This window comes from Miscanthus floridulus, chromosome 9 (assembly GCF_019320115.1).
Source record: "Miscanthus floridulus cultivar M001 chromosome 9, ASM1932011v1, whole genome shotgun sequence".
Taxonomy (NCBI): Eukaryota; Viridiplantae; Streptophyta; class Magnoliopsida; order Poales; family Poaceae; genus Miscanthus; species Miscanthus floridulus.
The window spans coordinates 138,416,622-138,434,769 of NC_089588.1; the positions used below are offsets into that span (position 1 = coordinate 138,416,622).

General features: G+C 42.1%; 3 protein-coding genes across 4 annotated transcripts; 1 reads left to right on the forward strand and 2 right to left on the reverse strand.

Annotated features, from left to right (window-relative positions):
- The first annotated feature begins 1,057 nt into the window (after positions 1-1,057).
- Positions 1,058-4,632, forward strand: LOC136483075 (GRF1-interacting factor 2-like). Its single transcript, XM_066480185.1, has 4 exons — positions 1,058-1,252; positions 3,300-3,376; positions 3,762-3,855; positions 3,936-4,632. Exons 1-4 carry the CDS (start codon positions 1,184-1,186, stop codon positions 4,317-4,319), a joined length of 624 nt encoding a protein of 207 aa, XP_066336282.1. The 5' UTR covers positions 1,058-1,183; the 3' UTR covers positions 4,320-4,632.
- A 542-nt stretch (positions 4,633-5,174) lies between these two features.
- Positions 5,175-8,852, reverse strand: LOC136483077 (DNA-directed RNA polymerase I subunit rpa49-like). Its single transcript, XM_066480186.1, has 4 exons — positions 8,274-8,852; positions 7,213-7,365; positions 6,418-6,726; positions 5,175-5,981 (listed from the first exon to the last, which is right to left on the reverse strand). Exons 1-4 carry the CDS (start codon positions 8,823-8,825, stop codon positions 5,538-5,540), a joined length of 1,458 nt encoding a protein of 485 aa, XP_066336283.1. The 5' UTR covers positions 8,826-8,852; the 3' UTR covers positions 5,175-5,537.
- A 960-nt stretch (positions 8,853-9,812) lies between these two features.
- LOC136484337 (uncharacterized) lies at positions 9,813-17,829 on the reverse strand. 2 transcript variants are annotated; one of them, XM_066481588.1, is made up of 12 exons: positions 17,546-17,829; positions 13,907-17,313; positions 13,068-13,627; positions 12,923-12,996; positions 12,328-12,412; positions 11,980-12,066; positions 11,687-11,759; positions 10,995-11,038; positions 10,777-10,905; positions 10,531-10,632; positions 10,288-10,431; positions 9,813-10,194 (listed from the first exon to the last, which is right to left on the reverse strand). In XM_066481588.1, exons 2-11 carry the CDS (start codon positions 17,142-17,144, stop codon positions 10,375-10,377), a joined length of 4,449 nt encoding a protein of 1,482 aa, XP_066337685.1. In that variant the 5' UTR covers positions 17,145-17,313; positions 17,546-17,829; the 3' UTR covers positions 9,813-10,194; positions 10,288-10,374. The 2 variants fall into 2 exon arrangements, with proteins under 2 accessions (XP_066337685.1, XP_066337684.1); XM_066481587.1 differs by having other exon boundaries at positions 13,907-17,423.
- Positions 17,830-18,148: the final 319 nt, after the last annotated feature.

The following is an 18,148-nucleotide window of genomic DNA, read 5'->3' on the forward strand; positions in this document are numbered from 1 at the left end:
CATGCGAAAAGTTAAATTTGCTTGGTGTTTGCGGAAACGACATGTTTGTTTCACGCCTAACATTGTCATGCCATGTCACACATTAGTTGTGCTTCGGTTTTATTCGCTACACTTATTCTCTGGCAACTATAATTTGTCTAAAATTAGGTATGGCAATGTTAGGCACCAACCAAAGTCTTGTCTAGAGATTTCATTCATGAGCATCTATAATGTGCTAATCTGTATCGATGATAATAGGATAAAATATATTATGGGAATTTTAAATAAGACAAATATGTGTAGTGGTTTGTGTATCTTGGACACAAGTATATGAAAACAAAGTGAATTATAAAGTTATATTTGGTTCATTTCTAATCCAAAGATAGCCATACTACAATTTTATGAGCCGCAAGAATCCAAGCCAGTGTTTGCTTCACAATTGTGATTTGCCTATCACAGCTCACCGTGCAACTTTGTAATACCAAATCAACGCCACAAATCACCCGCCAAACATTGACTAAGGCATGCGTGAATTTGTCCTTTCCACGGGTAAGTACAAGAAAACTAGTCCTACATAAGTTTTGCCATATGTTTCATATTTCACTCTATAGAAGCAATTTGGAAGAGCAAAATATCATCATTTGTGTGTGTAGGCAATATTTTATATCTCCGGCTACAACATTTAATGAATGACATCTAAAATAGTCAATCGTAGAGATAAATGAGGCTATAGTAAACTATAGCGGCTAAATTATATATGGACACAAATATATTTGATATGTCCTAAACAGCTATAGCGGGCTATACTATACTGCCAACCATAGCACAAGGTTTAGAATCTTGAGGATGTCATAATATAAGAAGATTATTAGTCCTACACAAACTATCAAGATATTCAGCGTACTAGATATTATTACTCTCTAGAATCATTTGGAAGAGCAAAAATATCATCATTCATTCAGGGGTATTTTTGTTTCTTTTCTTTTTCAGTGGAGGGCAAACTCGTAATTTCTTTCCTCGTCTCTCTTGTGCTTTCCATTCTCAAGGCACTCGCTAGTCGCTACCAAACTGTCGAGTCCCCTCGGCAGCGAGTTCTTTCGGCTCCCGGTACCACAGTTTCACCAACTTCAGAGTCCAGAGACATCCAACAGCAGGCGAGGGAAGCAAGATACGCCCCATCCACCCGTTACGGCAGCCAGCGGCGATGCAGCAGCAGATGCCCATGCCGCCGGCGCCCCCGGCGGCCGGCATCACCACCGAGCAGATCCAAAAGGTACGAGCCGCCGCGCACCGCCCCACACGCCTTCTTGCTAGGATTTGCCGCCGTGCCTTGATTAAGCCCGCCGGCCGCCTCAGCTCGTTTCGCCAAGAAACGGATGAGTACTTCTCCTCCTCGCTCGGATGGCTACTGCGCCTGCCGTGCCTTCTCCTGGGCCTTCTCCTCATCCATCTCGCCCTTCCTCCTATGGCTGCGTGGCGGCGTCGTTTTTAGGGATTGATTCCAATCAAAGATTGGATCTTTTCGGCTGTTTGGTTAGGGCAAGATTGGGCGTCCTTGTACCTTGTCCATTTTGGGGGCTGGATTGAGTACTTAGGTCAATCGGTGGGGTAGCAGTACCGTAATAGCAGATTCTTGGATCGAGAGGTTTATTCAATCCGTGAGTAACAGTAGTTTGGTGGCGTGCTTTGGCTGTTTGGAGTAGTTCGGTGGCGTGCTTTGGCGGTATGGAGAGCTATGCCCGCCTAATCAAATTTGGCTTAGAGCAATACAGGAGGAGGTGGAGCCCCCTTTGATGCTCTACGGTTGTGTTTTGGTGCCTAATCATTGAACAGCTTTGGCACTACAATGTGTTACTTATATATCAATTTTAATTTTTGGCAAATGCCAAAAATGGGCGATGCACCATAATGTGTCATTGAGATACCATTTTTATTTTTAGTAATAACGGAAAAATGTGGGTAATATGCCTTTGAAATTTTAGCAAAGGCTAAGTGAGCAATGGGATCATGACATGCATTCAAATATCAGTTTTGAATTTTGGTCAAAGGCCATATGAGCAATGACACTATAACTTGCCACTTAAATATTCAGTTTCGAATTTTTGATTAAGGCTAACTATAGCACTATAACTAGCTAGCCCTGTGCCACAGGTTCTCAGGCTTTGCTTATATTGCCCTGCGGTGGGGCAGCTAACCAGCCCTTGTTCCTCTGCTATGCAGTATAACTAGCCAATCTTGTGCCATGCGGTACAGCTTCTCAGCCTGTGCTTACATTGCCCTGTGGTGGGGCAGCTAACTGGCCCTTGGTCCTCTGCCATGCAGTTTGGCACTTTGACTTACCAGTCTGAAGTCACTTTTGCTAAGGGAAATTGCTAAAACTCATCTGCCTTCGGGGTTTGTTTGGAAAACACCTACAAGTTGTGTTTTCCCATTGTAACACTGGTTATCTTCCTATGTGTCAAATTACCTCCTAAGGCTGTTCAAAGTATATGCTGCTTGCATGCATTCGAGCATGATATGGTAACTTGTAGTGTGACTTCATGTGTCTTTGTGACAATTCATTCTGACCTGCAGCACTTTTTAATGAATTCTTTAAGATGAGCACCAAAGTGCATGAGTAGAAAGTGCAAACAATGGAGTGCTAGGTCAGGTTAAATGTTATGGAGGTGCTATGAGCCACACTAGAAGTCATCATGCCATGTTAGAAGCCACCCTGTAAGCAGCATGCCATGCGGTCAATGGCGTTAAGGGGTAAATACGTAGGAAGAGACGCAGGTTCTAGAATACAAAAACAAAAGTTGTAGGGTGGTTTTGACAAACCCCATATTTGCAGATGGATTTTAGGAATTTCCCCTTTCTTAGCACGATCGTCGGTCGATTATTGTCCAGCAATGCTCTTCTGTCAATCATGCTTAATCATTCTTGGACAAAACTCTCTTTGCCTTGGAATGTGGCCTGCTGGTATAATAATATCAGCTTTGACAGTCTTCCATTCACAGATAATGTGGTTTGTTAGGATACACTATCTTGACCTGGTTACTAGCTGTGACATGCTAACAATCATGTACTATCCTCCACGATGTGTTGGTGTCTCAAACTCACAACCAAATTCTGGAATTAATGTAGAACTAAGCTTGGCTTTCAAGAAGCTGAGCATAACTGCAGGAGAAATGGAAAATCAGGTCTTTAAACTTTTAAATGAAACCACTTGCACAATTCTTTCACCGAGAAGGTAAATGGATTGCTTCATGACTATGCATAAGCCAAACATCATTCACTTATTGAAGCCCACTGACACGAACTGAATTTGCCTTTTGCAGTATTTGGACGAAAATAAGCAACTTATTTTGGCCATCCTGGAAAATCAGAACTTAGGAAAATTGGCTGAATGTGCTCAGTAAGTATCTTTCTGAACTATTTTGTGAGATACCTCATTTTGCTGTACTAGTTTATATACCTCATTTTGTTGTACTAGTTTATATCTGTCATTCTGTCAATTGATAAGGTTGTCTGAATTAGTTTAACCGTGTGCTGTCTAAAATTCAGATCCTTTGACGTGTTAAGTCATTTTGCCGTCATTTTACATACTAGTTTCAGCTGTCAGTTGAGAAGGATACATGGACATTTTCAATTCATACTATTGATGCATTAAAACTTCAGAAGGATAAATGATATCTTTGTAATTGGTGCCTTCAATCTTATTCATGGCGTAACTGTCTCATGTGTAATTACTATTTTCTTCACAATGTATTCCCAATAATATTCATTCTGTCAACTTCTAGGTATCAAGCTCAACTTCAAAAGAACCTCTTGTACCTGGCTGCGATTGCTGATGCCCAACCCCAACCACCGCAAAACCCTGCAGGTCGCCCTCAGGTTAGCTCTGTTCAAATCAGTAACCTTCCACTTGCTGCTCTTTGCTCAAGTCACTTAAATTTCCATTTCTTTGCATACAGATGATGCAGCCTGGTATAGTTCCAGGTGCGGGGCATTACATGTCACAAGTACCAATGTTCCCTCCAAGAACCCCATTAACCCCGCAGCAGATGCAAGAGCAGCAGCAGCAGCAGCTTCAGCAGCAGCAAGCGCAGGCTCTTACGTTCCCTGGACAGATGATCATGAGACCAGCTACCATCAATGGCATGCAGCAGCCTATGCAGGCTGACCCTGCCCGGGCAGCGGAGCTGCAGCAGCCACCACCTGTCCCAGCCGACGGGCGAGTAAGCAAGCAGCAGGACACAACGGCTGGCGTGAGCTCAGAGCCTTCTGCAAATGAGAGCCACAAGACCACAGCTGGAGCAGATAGTGAGGCAGGTGGTGACGTGGCGGAGAAATCCTAAGTCGAGCAGCCTGGGCAAGGCGAAAATAATGCCTTGTATACTAGCAACGAAAGAAAAGGACTCTTGAATGACAACTACTAGTCCTTACCAGTTTACTGTGTGATTTAGATGGTCAGTATCATCGGTTGATGTAGCAAAGTTTAGATTGGTGGTGTAATCTGTCCAAGATTGATACTGCGTTCTTACATTGCTGTAGCCATTACAGAATGATTTCATATAAGCCTGTTGCCCTAGTGGATTTTACCTATGTTTATGAGCTATAACTTGAAGGGCGGGCCTAGTGTAAGCGGTAGAGTCTTACCGCCGGTGATCGGAAGGTTCTGGGTTCGAGTCGCGGTCTCCTCGCACTGTACAGGCGAGGGTAAGGCTTGCCACTAACACTCTTCCCCAACACCTCGCACAGAGTGAGAGCTCTCTGCACTGGTACGTCCTTTTTTTTTTATGAGCTGTAACTTGGTAAGTAAAACTGGTTCGCAGTTGCTTTTTACGTACAGGTCACTAATGCATGTATCTGTGACATGTTGAGTTGTGAATTGTCACAGTTTTAATGCAACGCTGAGATACATCAGCTGCAGTATATGTGTATAACTAACCATCTCTGGCAATTCTGCAATACAAAGTTAACAGAGGATTTTTTTTGCCAATCAAATAAACCGTGCTCCATGTTCATTTTCCAAAGTACCCAAAGGAAGCATGTCAATACATTCACTCATTCAGGTAGGCAAATATATTTATCAATGCTTAGATGACATGTTTTCTTGACAATAATGTAGACGGGCAACGAAAAACAAAATGAAACGAAGCACTTACAGCTTTTCATTTTCAGTACACTGCTAAATCAGGCTAGCAATTCTGCAATGCAAAGGTAACAGAGGGGTGTTTGCCAATCAGATAAATCGTGCTCCATGTGCATTTTCCAAACTACCAAAAGGAAGCATTTCAATACATTCACTCGTACAGGTCAGCAAATATTTATCAATACATATATGACATGTTTCCTTTCTTGACAACAATGTAGATGGGCAACCAAAAACAAAATGAAATAAAACACTGAACTTTTCATTTCCAGTACATTGCAAAATCAGGCCTCTAGCATCGATTCCTTTAACTTGACTTCGATTGGGGGTACTGGAATTCAGAGGCCTTTTTCCAACCATTCATGTAATGCAAGCCATTTCTGAGATGAATAACCATTGGTTTCTCTCCTTGAATAAAGCCCTATTGCCGTCGCCGCTTTCTCGTAACATCCTTTGGGAACTTGAGAGGGGCTGGAAGCGTCTTGACACTGCCCTTAAAAGCACCTTCTGACACAGATTTGCACCCCAACTGGTCATAATATGGTTTAAGCTTTTGGCGGGTCATTTTAAGGTCCTCACATATGTCGTTAGGATTAGATCTGAAGTCATCGGCAAAAAGTGTTAGGACCAATATGTAGTTGGTCAGAAGCTCATTTTTCTCTGTTGACATGACACTGGACCCTGGTTCCGTAAACATCAGCAACAGCCTGCGATATACAGCCTGCGGGGTTGCTGGTCCACGGTTTGTCTGGTTTTCATTTCTTTCTTTCCGTTGGCGCTTGGACATGGAGCCATTCCGTGCCAATAAAGATAGGAGATGTTGGATGTAGGACAGTATCCAAGCAAACCGCTCTTTATCTTCACCCTGAAATAATGCAAGGGAAAAGTAGCTTCTTTTAGAAACAAGTGGAAAAGATCCATAAACACACTGTATTAACAAAATAAAAAACAGCATAAGAGCAACAATTGTCTGCCAGTCATTTTGGCAGCCAAACTGTCACTTCATAAAGAGAGGCACACAGAGAGCAGTGCCATTCAACTTGTCATCATTTTAGTAGTAATGGTGTCTGCTATACTACTATCAGAATGCTATACAAGTAAAAAGTCATGCTAAGGATCAATTATAAACTGTCACAAGTTTCCATGAGAAGAAAAACAAAGGTACTTTAAATTACCACAAGAATGTTTGCCATTTAACGGTGTTTCACCAGAGTTACCATTACCATTAAATTACGCAGCACCTTAAACTATATGCCTTCCTACAGAAGAACTCAAGCATACAGAAAAATGTAACTAATCACCTGCAGCTCGTTCAACTTGTGCACACGTTTTGAGATAAAAGTCCCATAGCCTTTTGAGGAAAATTCTCCTGATTCAAAATGATCGATAATTTGTAAAAGGTGTTGCCGCATACTCTTTGGAATAATCTCATCCAAAAGATATGCCTTTTCTGATGTATCTGCGGTAGGATCATAAGGTGGAATGTTCCGAGTAAGTACTCGTTCCTGACTATCAATGGTGTTGGCAGCAGTCTCTGATACTCCAAGGTCAATGTCCTCAAAAGCAGAAGGATCATTCCTTTGTTCATTTAACGATCTCCACTTATTGTCCTGCAAAGATTATAAGCTTCAACCAAACTTTCTTTTTAACTTTTCTAAATTGCAAGGAATGCTGCAAGTGCCTCTGCAGCTCATGAAAATAAATTTGACCAGCGTACAATAGAAATTATTTTGATCATCTCAAGATAAATCTGCAAATCAGTTTTTTGTTTAAGACAATGGTATAAGTATAACTACAAAATATTGCCCTGTTATCATATAGATTCAAATACAAAACTAAAGGAAATCATACTAGCTCCATGACAGTTAATAATGAGTTCTGCTTAACAAATCTAATCTGTAACCGTGTCATGAACATCATCTTTAAAAAAAAACTATTTCCTAAATAAAGATAAGCAAACAGGGGCATGGAATAGTGGCATTCTCGTTCCTTCCGTTTCATATAGTCTTGCAACAGTAAGTCTCAAGCTCACACTCTGGTTGCAATTCTGATATATATAATCAACAGCACTCTAGTAAACCTAGACACAGACATACCTTGTCCCTGTCCATCTTGGTTCCATACATCATGGTCAAATCTTGAACCTTCAATTCATCATTTCCTGCAGCTGAAGCCGCCTCTGATGCCACCTCAGAGTGCTGCGAATGCACTGGGCGCTGTACTTCAAGATGTGGCTCTAGCCTCAGAATCTGTTACAGAGTACAAACATCAAGAGTAACTTTACATGCCGATATCCTCAATGCCTCATGCCGTTTGCACACAAATGTTTCTAAGCCCTTTTAAAATGTATGCCACTCTTATGATTGGAATGACAATCACAACAATAGCTTATATTCCAATCACACAGACATCCCAATAAGCAGTAGAAGTAGAAATGAGATGGAGAAAAGAGCATCTTAAATAAAAAGGATCCCATATTTTAATTTAGGAAAAAGAGCGTTTGTTTGGTTTTTATTTTATTAGGTTACTATCAATATACGCTTTTTGGGGTCTAAAGATGAGAGCAAATCCATAAAAAAAGGAGTCGGCGAATGGAGTGAGAATGCGGTCGATTCTTTCCAATTATTCATTGAACATACACAAACAAAGTTGGAACTAGAAAATGGAAGGGGTGCGGTTTAACCCCCAAAAAGTAACTAACTAGATGAAATTCATTCTCTAACAATAAACGAATACGGTTTATGTATGGATTCCGGTAAAATACCGGTACTCGATTTCATAAGAGTCGAATAGGAAGTTAAGATGAGGGTGGTATAATCATAAAAATAGAGTAGTATCCTAAATTATACTAATCCACGTATGATATGTATGCCAAGTGGATAAAAAATTTTCAAAACAGGAGGTTGAAGCATTAGTGCGACTCTGCTAAAATCCTAACTACACAGGTAGTGTCACAACAACAGTAGTGCCCATCCAATTGCAACTTTCCGTTGCACAATTAGACAGCAGAGAATGCTTACAGTACTTAAAAAACTGAGATTGCTTCATTAAACAGCTAAAGTTTCACATATCTGTGTGATAACACCCGTTTCGTGTTAGCTGAAATTGCAACTCAACTACAGCCATTACAAGAACGGTCAAAATTTTGATTCCTAACCTTTTTGGCGGCGATGGGAACGACCCTGAGGGTGCCGGAGGCCTTGTCAAGGACGCCGAGCGCATACTCGCAGAGCTGCGGCGCGGCGGCCTCACCGGCATAGCTCCGGCCGACGAAGTCGGGTCCGCCGCCGGGGCTCCGGACCACGAGGTCCACCCAGGTGGGGTGCTTCTCGTGCCGGAAGAGCCGGGTGCGGGGGGAAGACTCCGCCCCTGCGGCGGCGGCGGCGAGCGGGTCGTAGCCAGAGGGAAAGTAGCCGACCACGGGGGCGGCCGCGGCGTAGGAGGAACCGCCCGTGAGGGAGGCGTCAACGGTGACATTGGTGGGGGCTTCATCAGTGGGGGCGTCGACGGTGACATTGGTGGGGGCTTCATCGGTGGGGGCGTCGACGGTGACATTGGTGGGGGCTTCATCGGTAGGGGCGTCGACGGTGACATTGGTGGGGGCTTCGTCGGTGGCCTTGTGCTTCTTGGAGTGCTTCTTCTTCTTCTTTTTGGTGGAGGCGGAGGCGGGGGCGGGGGCGGGCGTTGATAGGGTTTCGGCGTCCGCCATTGATGACGGCTCTAGGGTTTTGGAGCAAGTGAGCCCGTGAGCAAATGGGCCTTCCAGCTTATGAGAATTGCAAGTTTTTGCACACAGGCCCTCCGTAATGTCTTCATTTACAATCTAGATTTTCCCTAGATTAATGTGATACTATACTTAACAATCTATAACCAATATTTTTGAGAAATGCATCAATAGGCAAACTCTATTCCCTTATTCATCCTTGTACTTATATTTTGGACAGTTCCCTGTTATTGTTTTTCTTCTCTCTTAGTCATAAAACATATTTCCTCTGATCTAGTTTATAAGGTATATTTCCACGTAAGTCAAGAGTCAAAGTTTTTAATCTTTAACCAGTAACTTGTAACTTGGCTAACAACTTTTAACTATTGTAATACCAACTTGATAGTATTAGATTTATAATCAAATGTACTATACAATAATCATAAATGTATAATCATAAACAATATAATATAAAATAAATGAATGATCGTATAATTTAAAAAAACGTATGACGTCATTAGATGCCTGATAAACTATACCGGAGGCCTGAGGGAGTATTATTTAGGACATGAGTTTGATCAAATCTTTATAAACTACAACATTAATTACTTTTAAATTGTTTTGTTTAGAAACATGTTAAAGTCGTCACAAAATCTATTCCAAAAAATATTATTAGTCAAAGACACGCATCGAAGACCGTACACTAGCAAATACTAGAGGAGGAAGTAAATAAACTAATTTGAGATACTAGAACAGTGATAAGAAAGTTTTAATTAGCAGAAAATAGTGATTCTTTTCACACATGCGCATAGCTGCAGCTAAAATTGCAGCTCTGGGCTCTGTGCCTCTGGCTACATAGCTGTATATACTACTGAAAACTCGCAGGCATACCAAAGATGACATATACACATAGCTGATACATACCAATTTTCAGTTACCGGATGCACCTACGGTCAATGCAACATGTTATTGGCTGAATAGTGTACGAGTTAACCACTAGCATATCTACATATGAACAGCTGACTTTCTATTGCATTATTGAATTGCTCTTGTACAAATTACATCGATACCACAATTACATCAAGGATGAAACGAAAAGGGGCCAGGGGGGTTTGCAGCATAGTCCACTATCAGATCCCTCCATTCAGTAAATTATATACCTTCAGTTACAGGACATGGAGGTATGATTTCCAGTCCTACGATCGACAACGACCAACGACAACAGGAGTCGCAAGAAATAGCTACATTGCTCCTGCCGCCTCATCAGCATATACAGACCGGGAGTCATCTATTATGATCCTATATATACAATTTCGATCTTGCAGGAGCTTATATCAGGAGCAGAGCATCCACATGTAGCCAACCAACAATTGGCCTGCAGAGTCAGGTGGCCAATGTACCGAACATGTTAGACACAAGCCCATGAAGGGAAAAACGAAGTAGCACAAAATTAGGTGAAATGAAATACCTCAGGGTGCTACCTTCACCATGGTTGCCTTCCCATGATCGCATCAAAAAATTACTGCAGTGCTGTTGTGCAGACTTGACTTGTACCTCACAAATCAACATCAGGCAATGGCATCTTCCAGTAGTTCCAAGCATTGTAGTCCTCCTGAATTGACCAAGAACTTGCCGTCAGGATAAGAAGCAATTTAAAATGAAAAAGAGTAAGTACACTTGAACTGCTGGCAAATATTAAGGGAATGCTGACCTGCTCAGACGATAACGATACTGGAGGGAACATCCCATGAACAAGAGCATGCAAGGATGTGTATGACTTTGTATCAACCCGTCGATTCACTGCAACTTCACCCTGCATCGAAGGAAAATTTTAACACAAATTCTCTAAATGCCATCTCCAGCGCAAGTATGCTCTGATTGGCTGAACTCCAGCACAGCTATGCAGATAGAGATGTTCACAGGAGGGAAACTAGTGATTTCTGTCTTAAATTCTTACCTTGGGGTTTATTATGAAGATCTTGCCCATAGGAATACCAACCTTGAGGTAGCTAAGCTCATCTGTATCTCTATTTCCAAATCCAGCATAAAATGGATTTGAGTCGTGTGGAAATAAATCTTTGATAGCCTGTAAAGGAGAGAGAAATCATCAATAGAACATCAAAGAAGCGAAGAAGCCTTCTTTATGTGTGCACTAAGCTGCTAGGGAGTACTCACCTCTAGACATGAAATCTTGAATTCATGCGGAGCTCTTCTGATGACTACAAACCAATGTCAGAAAACATTAGCATCACTCAAACATACAGCTAATATAAAGTAGTCAACAGAGACACTCCCTCCGTTTCTTCTTATAAGGCGTGTCAGGATTTAAGAAAGTCTTTCGGTCATGGCAGACCATTAATTTCTTGTACTAGCAACTACTACAAAGCAACATCTTAATAAAAGGCATGTGAATGTACAAATATGTCAATACATCTTCTGTACACTAAATGTACAAATGTTTTGACTAATTGATGGTCGAAGCTTAGATTTTTTGCTTTTTTTTTAATTCTAATATGCCTTACATTTTGAAAAGGAGGGAATACTTTTTATGTCAACATGATCGTATTATGAGCACTTATCATAGACCTGCTAAAAAGGAGTGGGCCTCTTATCCAACAATGGTTGAGGGGGGTCCAAAACCAAAAAGAGTGGTGATTTTGTTATTCAGAAATGTTATGCTTACCAAACACTGAGTTTATTAGAAGGTAGCAACACCCAGTTTACTCATGTGAACCCAAGTTAATATTAGAGGTAATGAATGCAACATTTTTCACAGTGGAGATAAGTAATTTTGTGTCTTCTACTATTTTTTCTCACTGACAATTAACTGAATAGAAAATAGCGAAAATATATCAGGATGTGCTCACCTTCTCTGTAAAGTGATGGGAAGAGACCATCTGGAGATATAACAACAGGGCCATCAGGAAGTGCTTTGCCGTCCTGAAATCAAAATATACATGACGGAATAAGATAGATGGGCACCAGGTTCTATTTATTAGTTTCGCTGTAGCTGGGTCTTTGTGAATGTGTGACATGACCAGGCCTGTGCTATTGTTACGTGATTGGGCATAACAGAATTCATGGCTGCTTGTGTACCAGGCCACAAACAGTTTGTGAAGGTAGAAGATTAACCAGGACTAAGGACTGAATTTAGAAGTACCTGCTTTAGGTTGAAAAGAAACTGTCTTGTAATGTGGGCTTGTGAAATAGCGCGTGCACTCAAAAATAGAAGCTGATATCCATTTTCCTGTGGATGCAAGCAACAGGATAACAAGAACAAACCCAAGTCAAAAAACATTCACTGATGCCATTCTTGAGACTTGAATGATGTTCCAAAGTCAAAAAAAAAAAAAAGACTCAATCAACTGCTATGGCACAACTAGATCTGGAAGTGTTGAAAATTCATTTATTTTGTTACAAGCATGAATACCTTTCTATGGCACAACTAGATGTGGTAGTGAAATTGAAAATTGCTTTATTTTGTTACAAGCATGAGTAGCATGAATACCTTAATTGCAGAAAACAAATGAGCAACTCCATTTTGAGACCAATCAACTCCAACTAGTGGCATGAACTGCCCAAGAACATCAGACCTACAATTATATGACAAAACATAAAGATTTTAATATACAGCATTGGTTGGTGATATGAATCAGATTTCCCATATTGTTTAATGATAAAACTTAGTTGCATTTAATTCATTTATCTTCCTCTTTTTTGCTCCCTTACAAAGAAAGATTTTTCAACAAAGAGAAATTAAGAATCACTGTGTATCATTTTTTTTCTCGAATACGCATGAGAGCTGCTTATCATTGCATTACGAAGAAGAAATTGGTTTAAACTTATAATTACATACACGACACAACCAAAGAATAGGTGTATCATTTGAAAGGTGGAATAACCGACACTCCTGACGATAACGCCCTGTTCGTTTGGGCTTGTTTGGCTTATAAGCCATGGCTGAAAGTACTGTTAGCTGGTTCGTTGGCTGATAAGCCATGGCTTATAAGCCAAATACGACCAAGCGAACAGGCTGCAAGTCTCCAAACAATAATAATTAAACATTAAAACATATGTTTGATTGCTCCAGTTTTGCAACTTACTTGGTGATAGTTCCATCCACATCAGATATTACAATGCGTGTATTCCATTTCCATAAATATATGTGGCAATCAACCTGTTAAAGAAAGGATGGGAGGATGAGAAATGCAACTTAGTGAAACTTGAAATAGATCAAGTGAAACTAACCTGCTGTTTCCCAACAATTGCAGTTGAGAAAGTAAATGTTACCACGTTCCTTCCCTCTCTGAGATCAAGAGATGCAAGCTCCTCAGATGTTGGAGTGAGTGATCGCACCTTCCTCTCAATCCTCTTCCCCCTGGATTTATTCCTATCTCTATCTAGTTCTTTAACAGGTGTGGATTCTTTAGCATCGGATACAAAAGTCTCAACAGTACTTTCACAAACTGGTTGGATAGCACTAATAGTCCTTGTTCGTCTGAAACTAAATGGCCAGATTCTCCAGCTGCCACCTGGAGCTTCACTTTGCTCAACTCGCTCCACCTTTATCATTCCTTTGGGTTCAAAAACTTGTTCCTCACTGAAAGAAATCATACCAAGCACTATAGGCGCAGCAGCATCCCAGGGAAAATAGCGGCCAGCAATCCTAACAACTAGTTTGTTGTTTCGCATCAGTGATTGCTTTATGTCACAGAACTTCTCTAAGGTTATCTTCTCAGAATCAAATGCACTGCAAGCAGCATCCTCCCCCATGCCTTCAGATAACAGGTGCCTGCATAGTGATAATTCTGCAAAAGTGGCACAGATAGAGGTTATTATTGTTGTCAAGTTACTTCAGTAGTTCTGTAACACACTATTCAGACATTGCACAATCACAAAAACTGCAACAAAACTAGCAAAACAATCCACCAAATCTGTCTTTATCAAAGTTTCACTAGTCACTTAGCACAACTAAATTATTGGGGAATTTTTTGAACAGTATCAAGCTCCGCAAGATAAAGACGTTATAACCTACTAGTGTTAAAACAACAATAAATGTTAGTCCTGGCAAAAAGAAAATAACTCACCTGCAAAAGGGATGAATGCATCAACTTTCAGGTCATCAGCATGCTTGCCATCAGGTGCTACATTGCTGGTAACCTCAGGTGGGCTGGTATTTTCTTCTGAATCACCAATAACTTCTGATTTCTGCTCAAGAAAAGCAGAATTCGTGCTCTTGACTGGGTCAACCCCATTATTTTCAGCATTTGATGTGCTCTTGACTGGGTCAACCCCATTATTTTCAACATTTGATTGTAGTGAGCAGCTTAGCTGAAAAATATCAGACCTTTCAAGATCATGTATATGAGAACGGAGATTTGGTAGAGATTTAGCCTCTATGTTACTATCTCCTGACTGGAAGTCAACTGCAGGAATAGAAACAGGGCTAGTCACAGGCTTTAATGAATCAGAACAGTTCTCCAAATCATTTGCAAGAGCTACATCACCTCCTTCCTGTTTCTCTGTGTCACAATCAGATTCGTCGTGTTCTACTTCACCAGTTGTTTTGTTAGCCACCATGTCATCCGTGGCCTTTCTATCTACAAAATTTTCAGTATCACTAAATTGAAACTGAATTTCTTCTGTATATTCAGAGAATGATACAACTGGTTCCGCTTCTTCATCAAGCTCAGCTGTAGCCTCAGGCGCAAAACCAACTTCATCTCCAATCACAGAACTAGATTTGTTTGTGTCATCTTCTAGTTTTGTGTTTTGCACTTCAACACTAACCAAACTGGAAAATCCAACAGCAGTTGGTGAGCCCTCTTCTTCTATTTTATTAGAAAAAACAGCTAGCTGAGCAATGCATTCTGTCAGTCCATCTTTCATTGAGGTCTGAATAACAGAAACAACAAGCTCCCCGCTGCATGCTTCATTTTCCACAATTGAGTTCTTTGTTACATCTTCAGGACCAATGTCAGGCTCATAACTTGGTGTCTCTACAACACTAGAAGAAACATGCTGACAAGCTAAATCATGAGCTGCGTCTGCATGGGAAAGGGAAACACTGTCGGTAGATACATCCATATTTGGACCATTCTCTTCCAAGATTTCGGGAGCAGGATTTTCTAAGATAAAAGCTTCACATTCTTGAACAGCTACATTAACCAAGTCTTTTTTGTTGCTGGGAGCGCCATAGCATACTAAAGAACTTTCCTCAGAAATTAGCTTTTCTGTGCTCACATCAGAGATACTAGAGTGCTCCTCATGTTGTACACTGTCAGCCTGTGAGATATCGGAAGCATCATGAACTGTGTCATCCAAAATACAGGACACAGCATATGAGCTCTCCACAGTCTCAGAACTGCTGAGAATGACTACTTTCTCTTGAACTGCATCTAGTGAGCCCTCCACAGTCTCAGAACTGCTGAGGATAACTATTTTCTCTTGAACTGCATCCTGTGCAGAAGGGATCAATGAAACCTCATGCCTTTCAGCTGATATATCTGTGGTGCCATAATTTTGGTAATTAGAATCTGTAAAATTTTGGTTAGCTCCATCAGAATCAACAGTAACAATCTCAGAAACCACCTCACTCTTACCACTTGTAATGTCTGTCTCAACAACATGGATTTCAAAAATGCCACTGGAAATAACGTCCTCTGTATGTGTCTCCCTTCCAATGACATCTTCAACATCATGCAGCAACTCATCATGAGTATCGACAGACTGATGCGCAAGTTTATCTGTACCCAGATCATTTGACAAAGATTCTGAACCATGTTGATGTGTGATTGAAGTGATATTATCAGTGAAGTCGCTACTCTCACGTGTGTGTATCTCAACCTCCTCTGTATATGTCTCCCTTCCAGCGACATCTTCAACATCATGCAGCAACTCATCTTGAGTATCGCCAGACTGATGCGTAAGATTATCTGTTCCCAGATCATTTGACAAAGATTCTGATCCATGTTGATTTGTGATTGAAGTGATATTATCAGTGAAGTCACTACTCTCACGTGTGTGTATCTCAACCTCCTCTGTATGTGTCTCCCTTCCAGCGACATCTTCAACATCATGCAGAAAGTCATCTTGAGTATTGCCAGACTGATGCGTAAGTTTATCTGTTCCCAGATCATTTGGCAAAGATTCTGACCCATGTTGATGTGTGATTGAAGTGATATTATCAGTGAAGTCGCTACTCTCACGCGTGTGTATCTCAACCTCCTCTGTATGTGTCTCCCTTCCAGCGACATCTTCAACATCATGCAGCAACTCATCTTGAGTATCAACAGGCTGATGCGTAAGTTTATCTGTTCCCAGATCATTTGACAAAGATTCTGACCCATGTTGATGTGTGATTGAAGTGATATTACCAATAAAGTCGCTACTCTCATGCGTGTGTATCTCAACCACCTCTTTTTTCACAACAGTGGCTTGTAAACACTGATCAGTTTCATCTGCTGAACTGTTTCTTCCTCCACGGGGGCTACATGAATTGCAGTGAGCATTGTCACAGTTAGAGTCCATCTCTTTCCCATGATCCAAGCTATGTTCTGAAAACAAAGGTTTTGAGGTTTCCATCTGATCATTGTTGCTAACTTCTGCCAAATTGCTCTTGGAAGGTAAATCATTTGAACCATTAGATTTTGAGGTTTCCATCTGATCATAGTTGCTAACTTCTGCCAAATTGCTCTTGGAAGGCTCATCATTTGAACCATTAGTTTTTGAACTCTGTGGGAGATTTGTTGACCACTTGGTATCAAGGAGTTCCGCAGCAATCTCTGCTCGCTCCAATGAGCTCACCCTATCCACAGCATGGGCATTGTTCTTGACCGATTTCCGACCAAACATCCTTTCAAGTATGGTGGTCCGCCTCGAGGTTGTCCTCGCAAGAATCTTGCCCTCACCGACATCAGCTTCCATCGTCGAGCTATCACACGAAGTGCTCTTCGACTTCCTCAGCTGAGCCTCCTGGATCGGCACCTCCCGCTCATCTCCCGACGAGGCGGGGGAGACGATGAACTCCCCTTCCTCCTCGCCGTTCAGGTCCGCGTTCCTGAGGAAGTACGCCTCGCCGTTGCTGTCCAGGTACATGTGGAAGCCTGCCTCGACGCCATTGACGGAGATGTCGACCACCTTCTCCCTCGACTTGAGCACCCCCTGGAACTTGCCGAACCGCACGTACCACGGCGAGCTCTTGAAGCTGCCGTCCTGCTGCTGCACGACGACGACATCGACCGCGCCGCCGAACGGGTGGAACGGGCCCGAGACGGAGTACACGCTGCGGGAGATGAGGCCGCCCACCTTCCCCACGGCATACATCTTGCGCGCTGAGCCGACCAACGAGCCGGTCCCCGATAGCACAGACCATCAAGCCATGGGATAATTCACCCTCCAGCACGGGCATTAGCAGCGGCGGCGTGCAAAATCAAAGCTTTTCACCACGACCGAGCTCCTCACCCATCCACAAGCTACGGGAACCACCAGAATTCTGAATTCGCAACAGAAATTGCAACCTTTAGTGCTTCCAATCAGGGGGCGGATCTAGTAATAAAGGGACATGGCTGGGTGTAGAGATGTACGCGGTACACCCGATAATTTCTGCAAAATGTTAGAAGTTGGTCGGCGTCAATCAAATAGCCGAATAGCTTGAGGTCAGAGTTTGGGAACTCGGTTTCGCACAGCGGACAGAGAAGAGAAGAGATGGGGGGGTGGGGCAATACCTGGTGGGCGCTCTTCGCCGGCGAAGAGATCGGCGAACGCCTTGGTGGCACCTGGCGTAGGGCGGCAGCGGCGGCGGCGGCGGCGGCAACGGTAGCCGAATTCGGACCCGATCTAGGAAGAGGGAGGCACGATCTGGACTGAGGCAAATCGGCGGTGCAAACCAGGCGGCAGCGGCGGCAGGAGCGTACCGACGAGAGGAACGCGACGAGGGAGACGGGGCATATTCCGGGATCGAAGAATGCCGGAAGGGATAATTCCACCCCTCACCGGAATTGATATCGTGATGACGATGCCACTGCACTTCTTTTACTCCCTTCGGATAGCCATTTTTATTTTCTTGGCTCATCCCTTTTCTGGAAAAAAGGAAAAGGAGGAAAAAACATTGGAGGTCACACGACAATTTATCTTGGTATATGGAGTATATTTCATTTGTAGATAAACATCAGTTGACAACAAAAAGAAAATTTTATTTCTATATGTTTTAAATTATAACACATTCTGGTTCTTCCAAACATGCAACTTCTATTGTGCACTTAAATATATAGTAAACATAATATAACTAAAAAACCTAATAAATATTTTATAATTTGGATTTGGAATAG

Coding starts and splice junctions, on each gene's coding strand:
- LOC136483075 (XM_066480185.1), top strand. CDS start 1,184: ATGCAGCAGCAGATGCCCATGCCGCCGGCGCCCCCGGCGGCCGGCATC. Junction 3,377..3,761: donor AAATTGGCTGAATGTGCTCA/GTAAGTATCTTT, acceptor GTCAACTTCTAG/GTATCAAGCTCAACTTCAAA. Junction 3,856..3,935: donor ACCCTGCAGGTCGCCCTCAG/GTTAGCTCTGTT, acceptor CTTTGCATACAG/ATGATGCAGCCTGGTATAGT.
- LOC136483077 (XM_066480186.1), bottom strand. CDS start 8,825: ATGGCGGACGCCGAAACCCTATCAACGCCCGCCCCCGCCCCCGCCTCC. Junction 6,727..7,212: donor CCAAGATGGACAGGGACAAG/GTATGTCTGTGT, acceptor TAATCTTTGCAG/GACAATAAGTGGAGATCGTT. Junction 5,982..6,417: donor ACAAGTTGAACGAGCTGCAG/GTGATTAGTTAC, acceptor GCATTATTTCAG/GGTGAAGATAAAGAGCGGTT.
- LOC136484337 (XM_066481588.1), bottom strand. CDS start 17,144: ATGTATGCCGTGGGGAAGGTGGGCGGCCTCATCTCCCGCAGCGTGTAC. Junction 12,997..13,067: donor CAATTGTTGGGAAACAGCAG/GTTAGTTTCACT, acceptor TTTCTTTAACAG/GTTGATTGCCACATATATTT. Junction 11,039..11,686: donor CCCATCACTTTACAGAGAAG/GTGAGCACATCC, acceptor ATTGGTTTGTAG/TCATCAGAAGAGCTCCGCAT.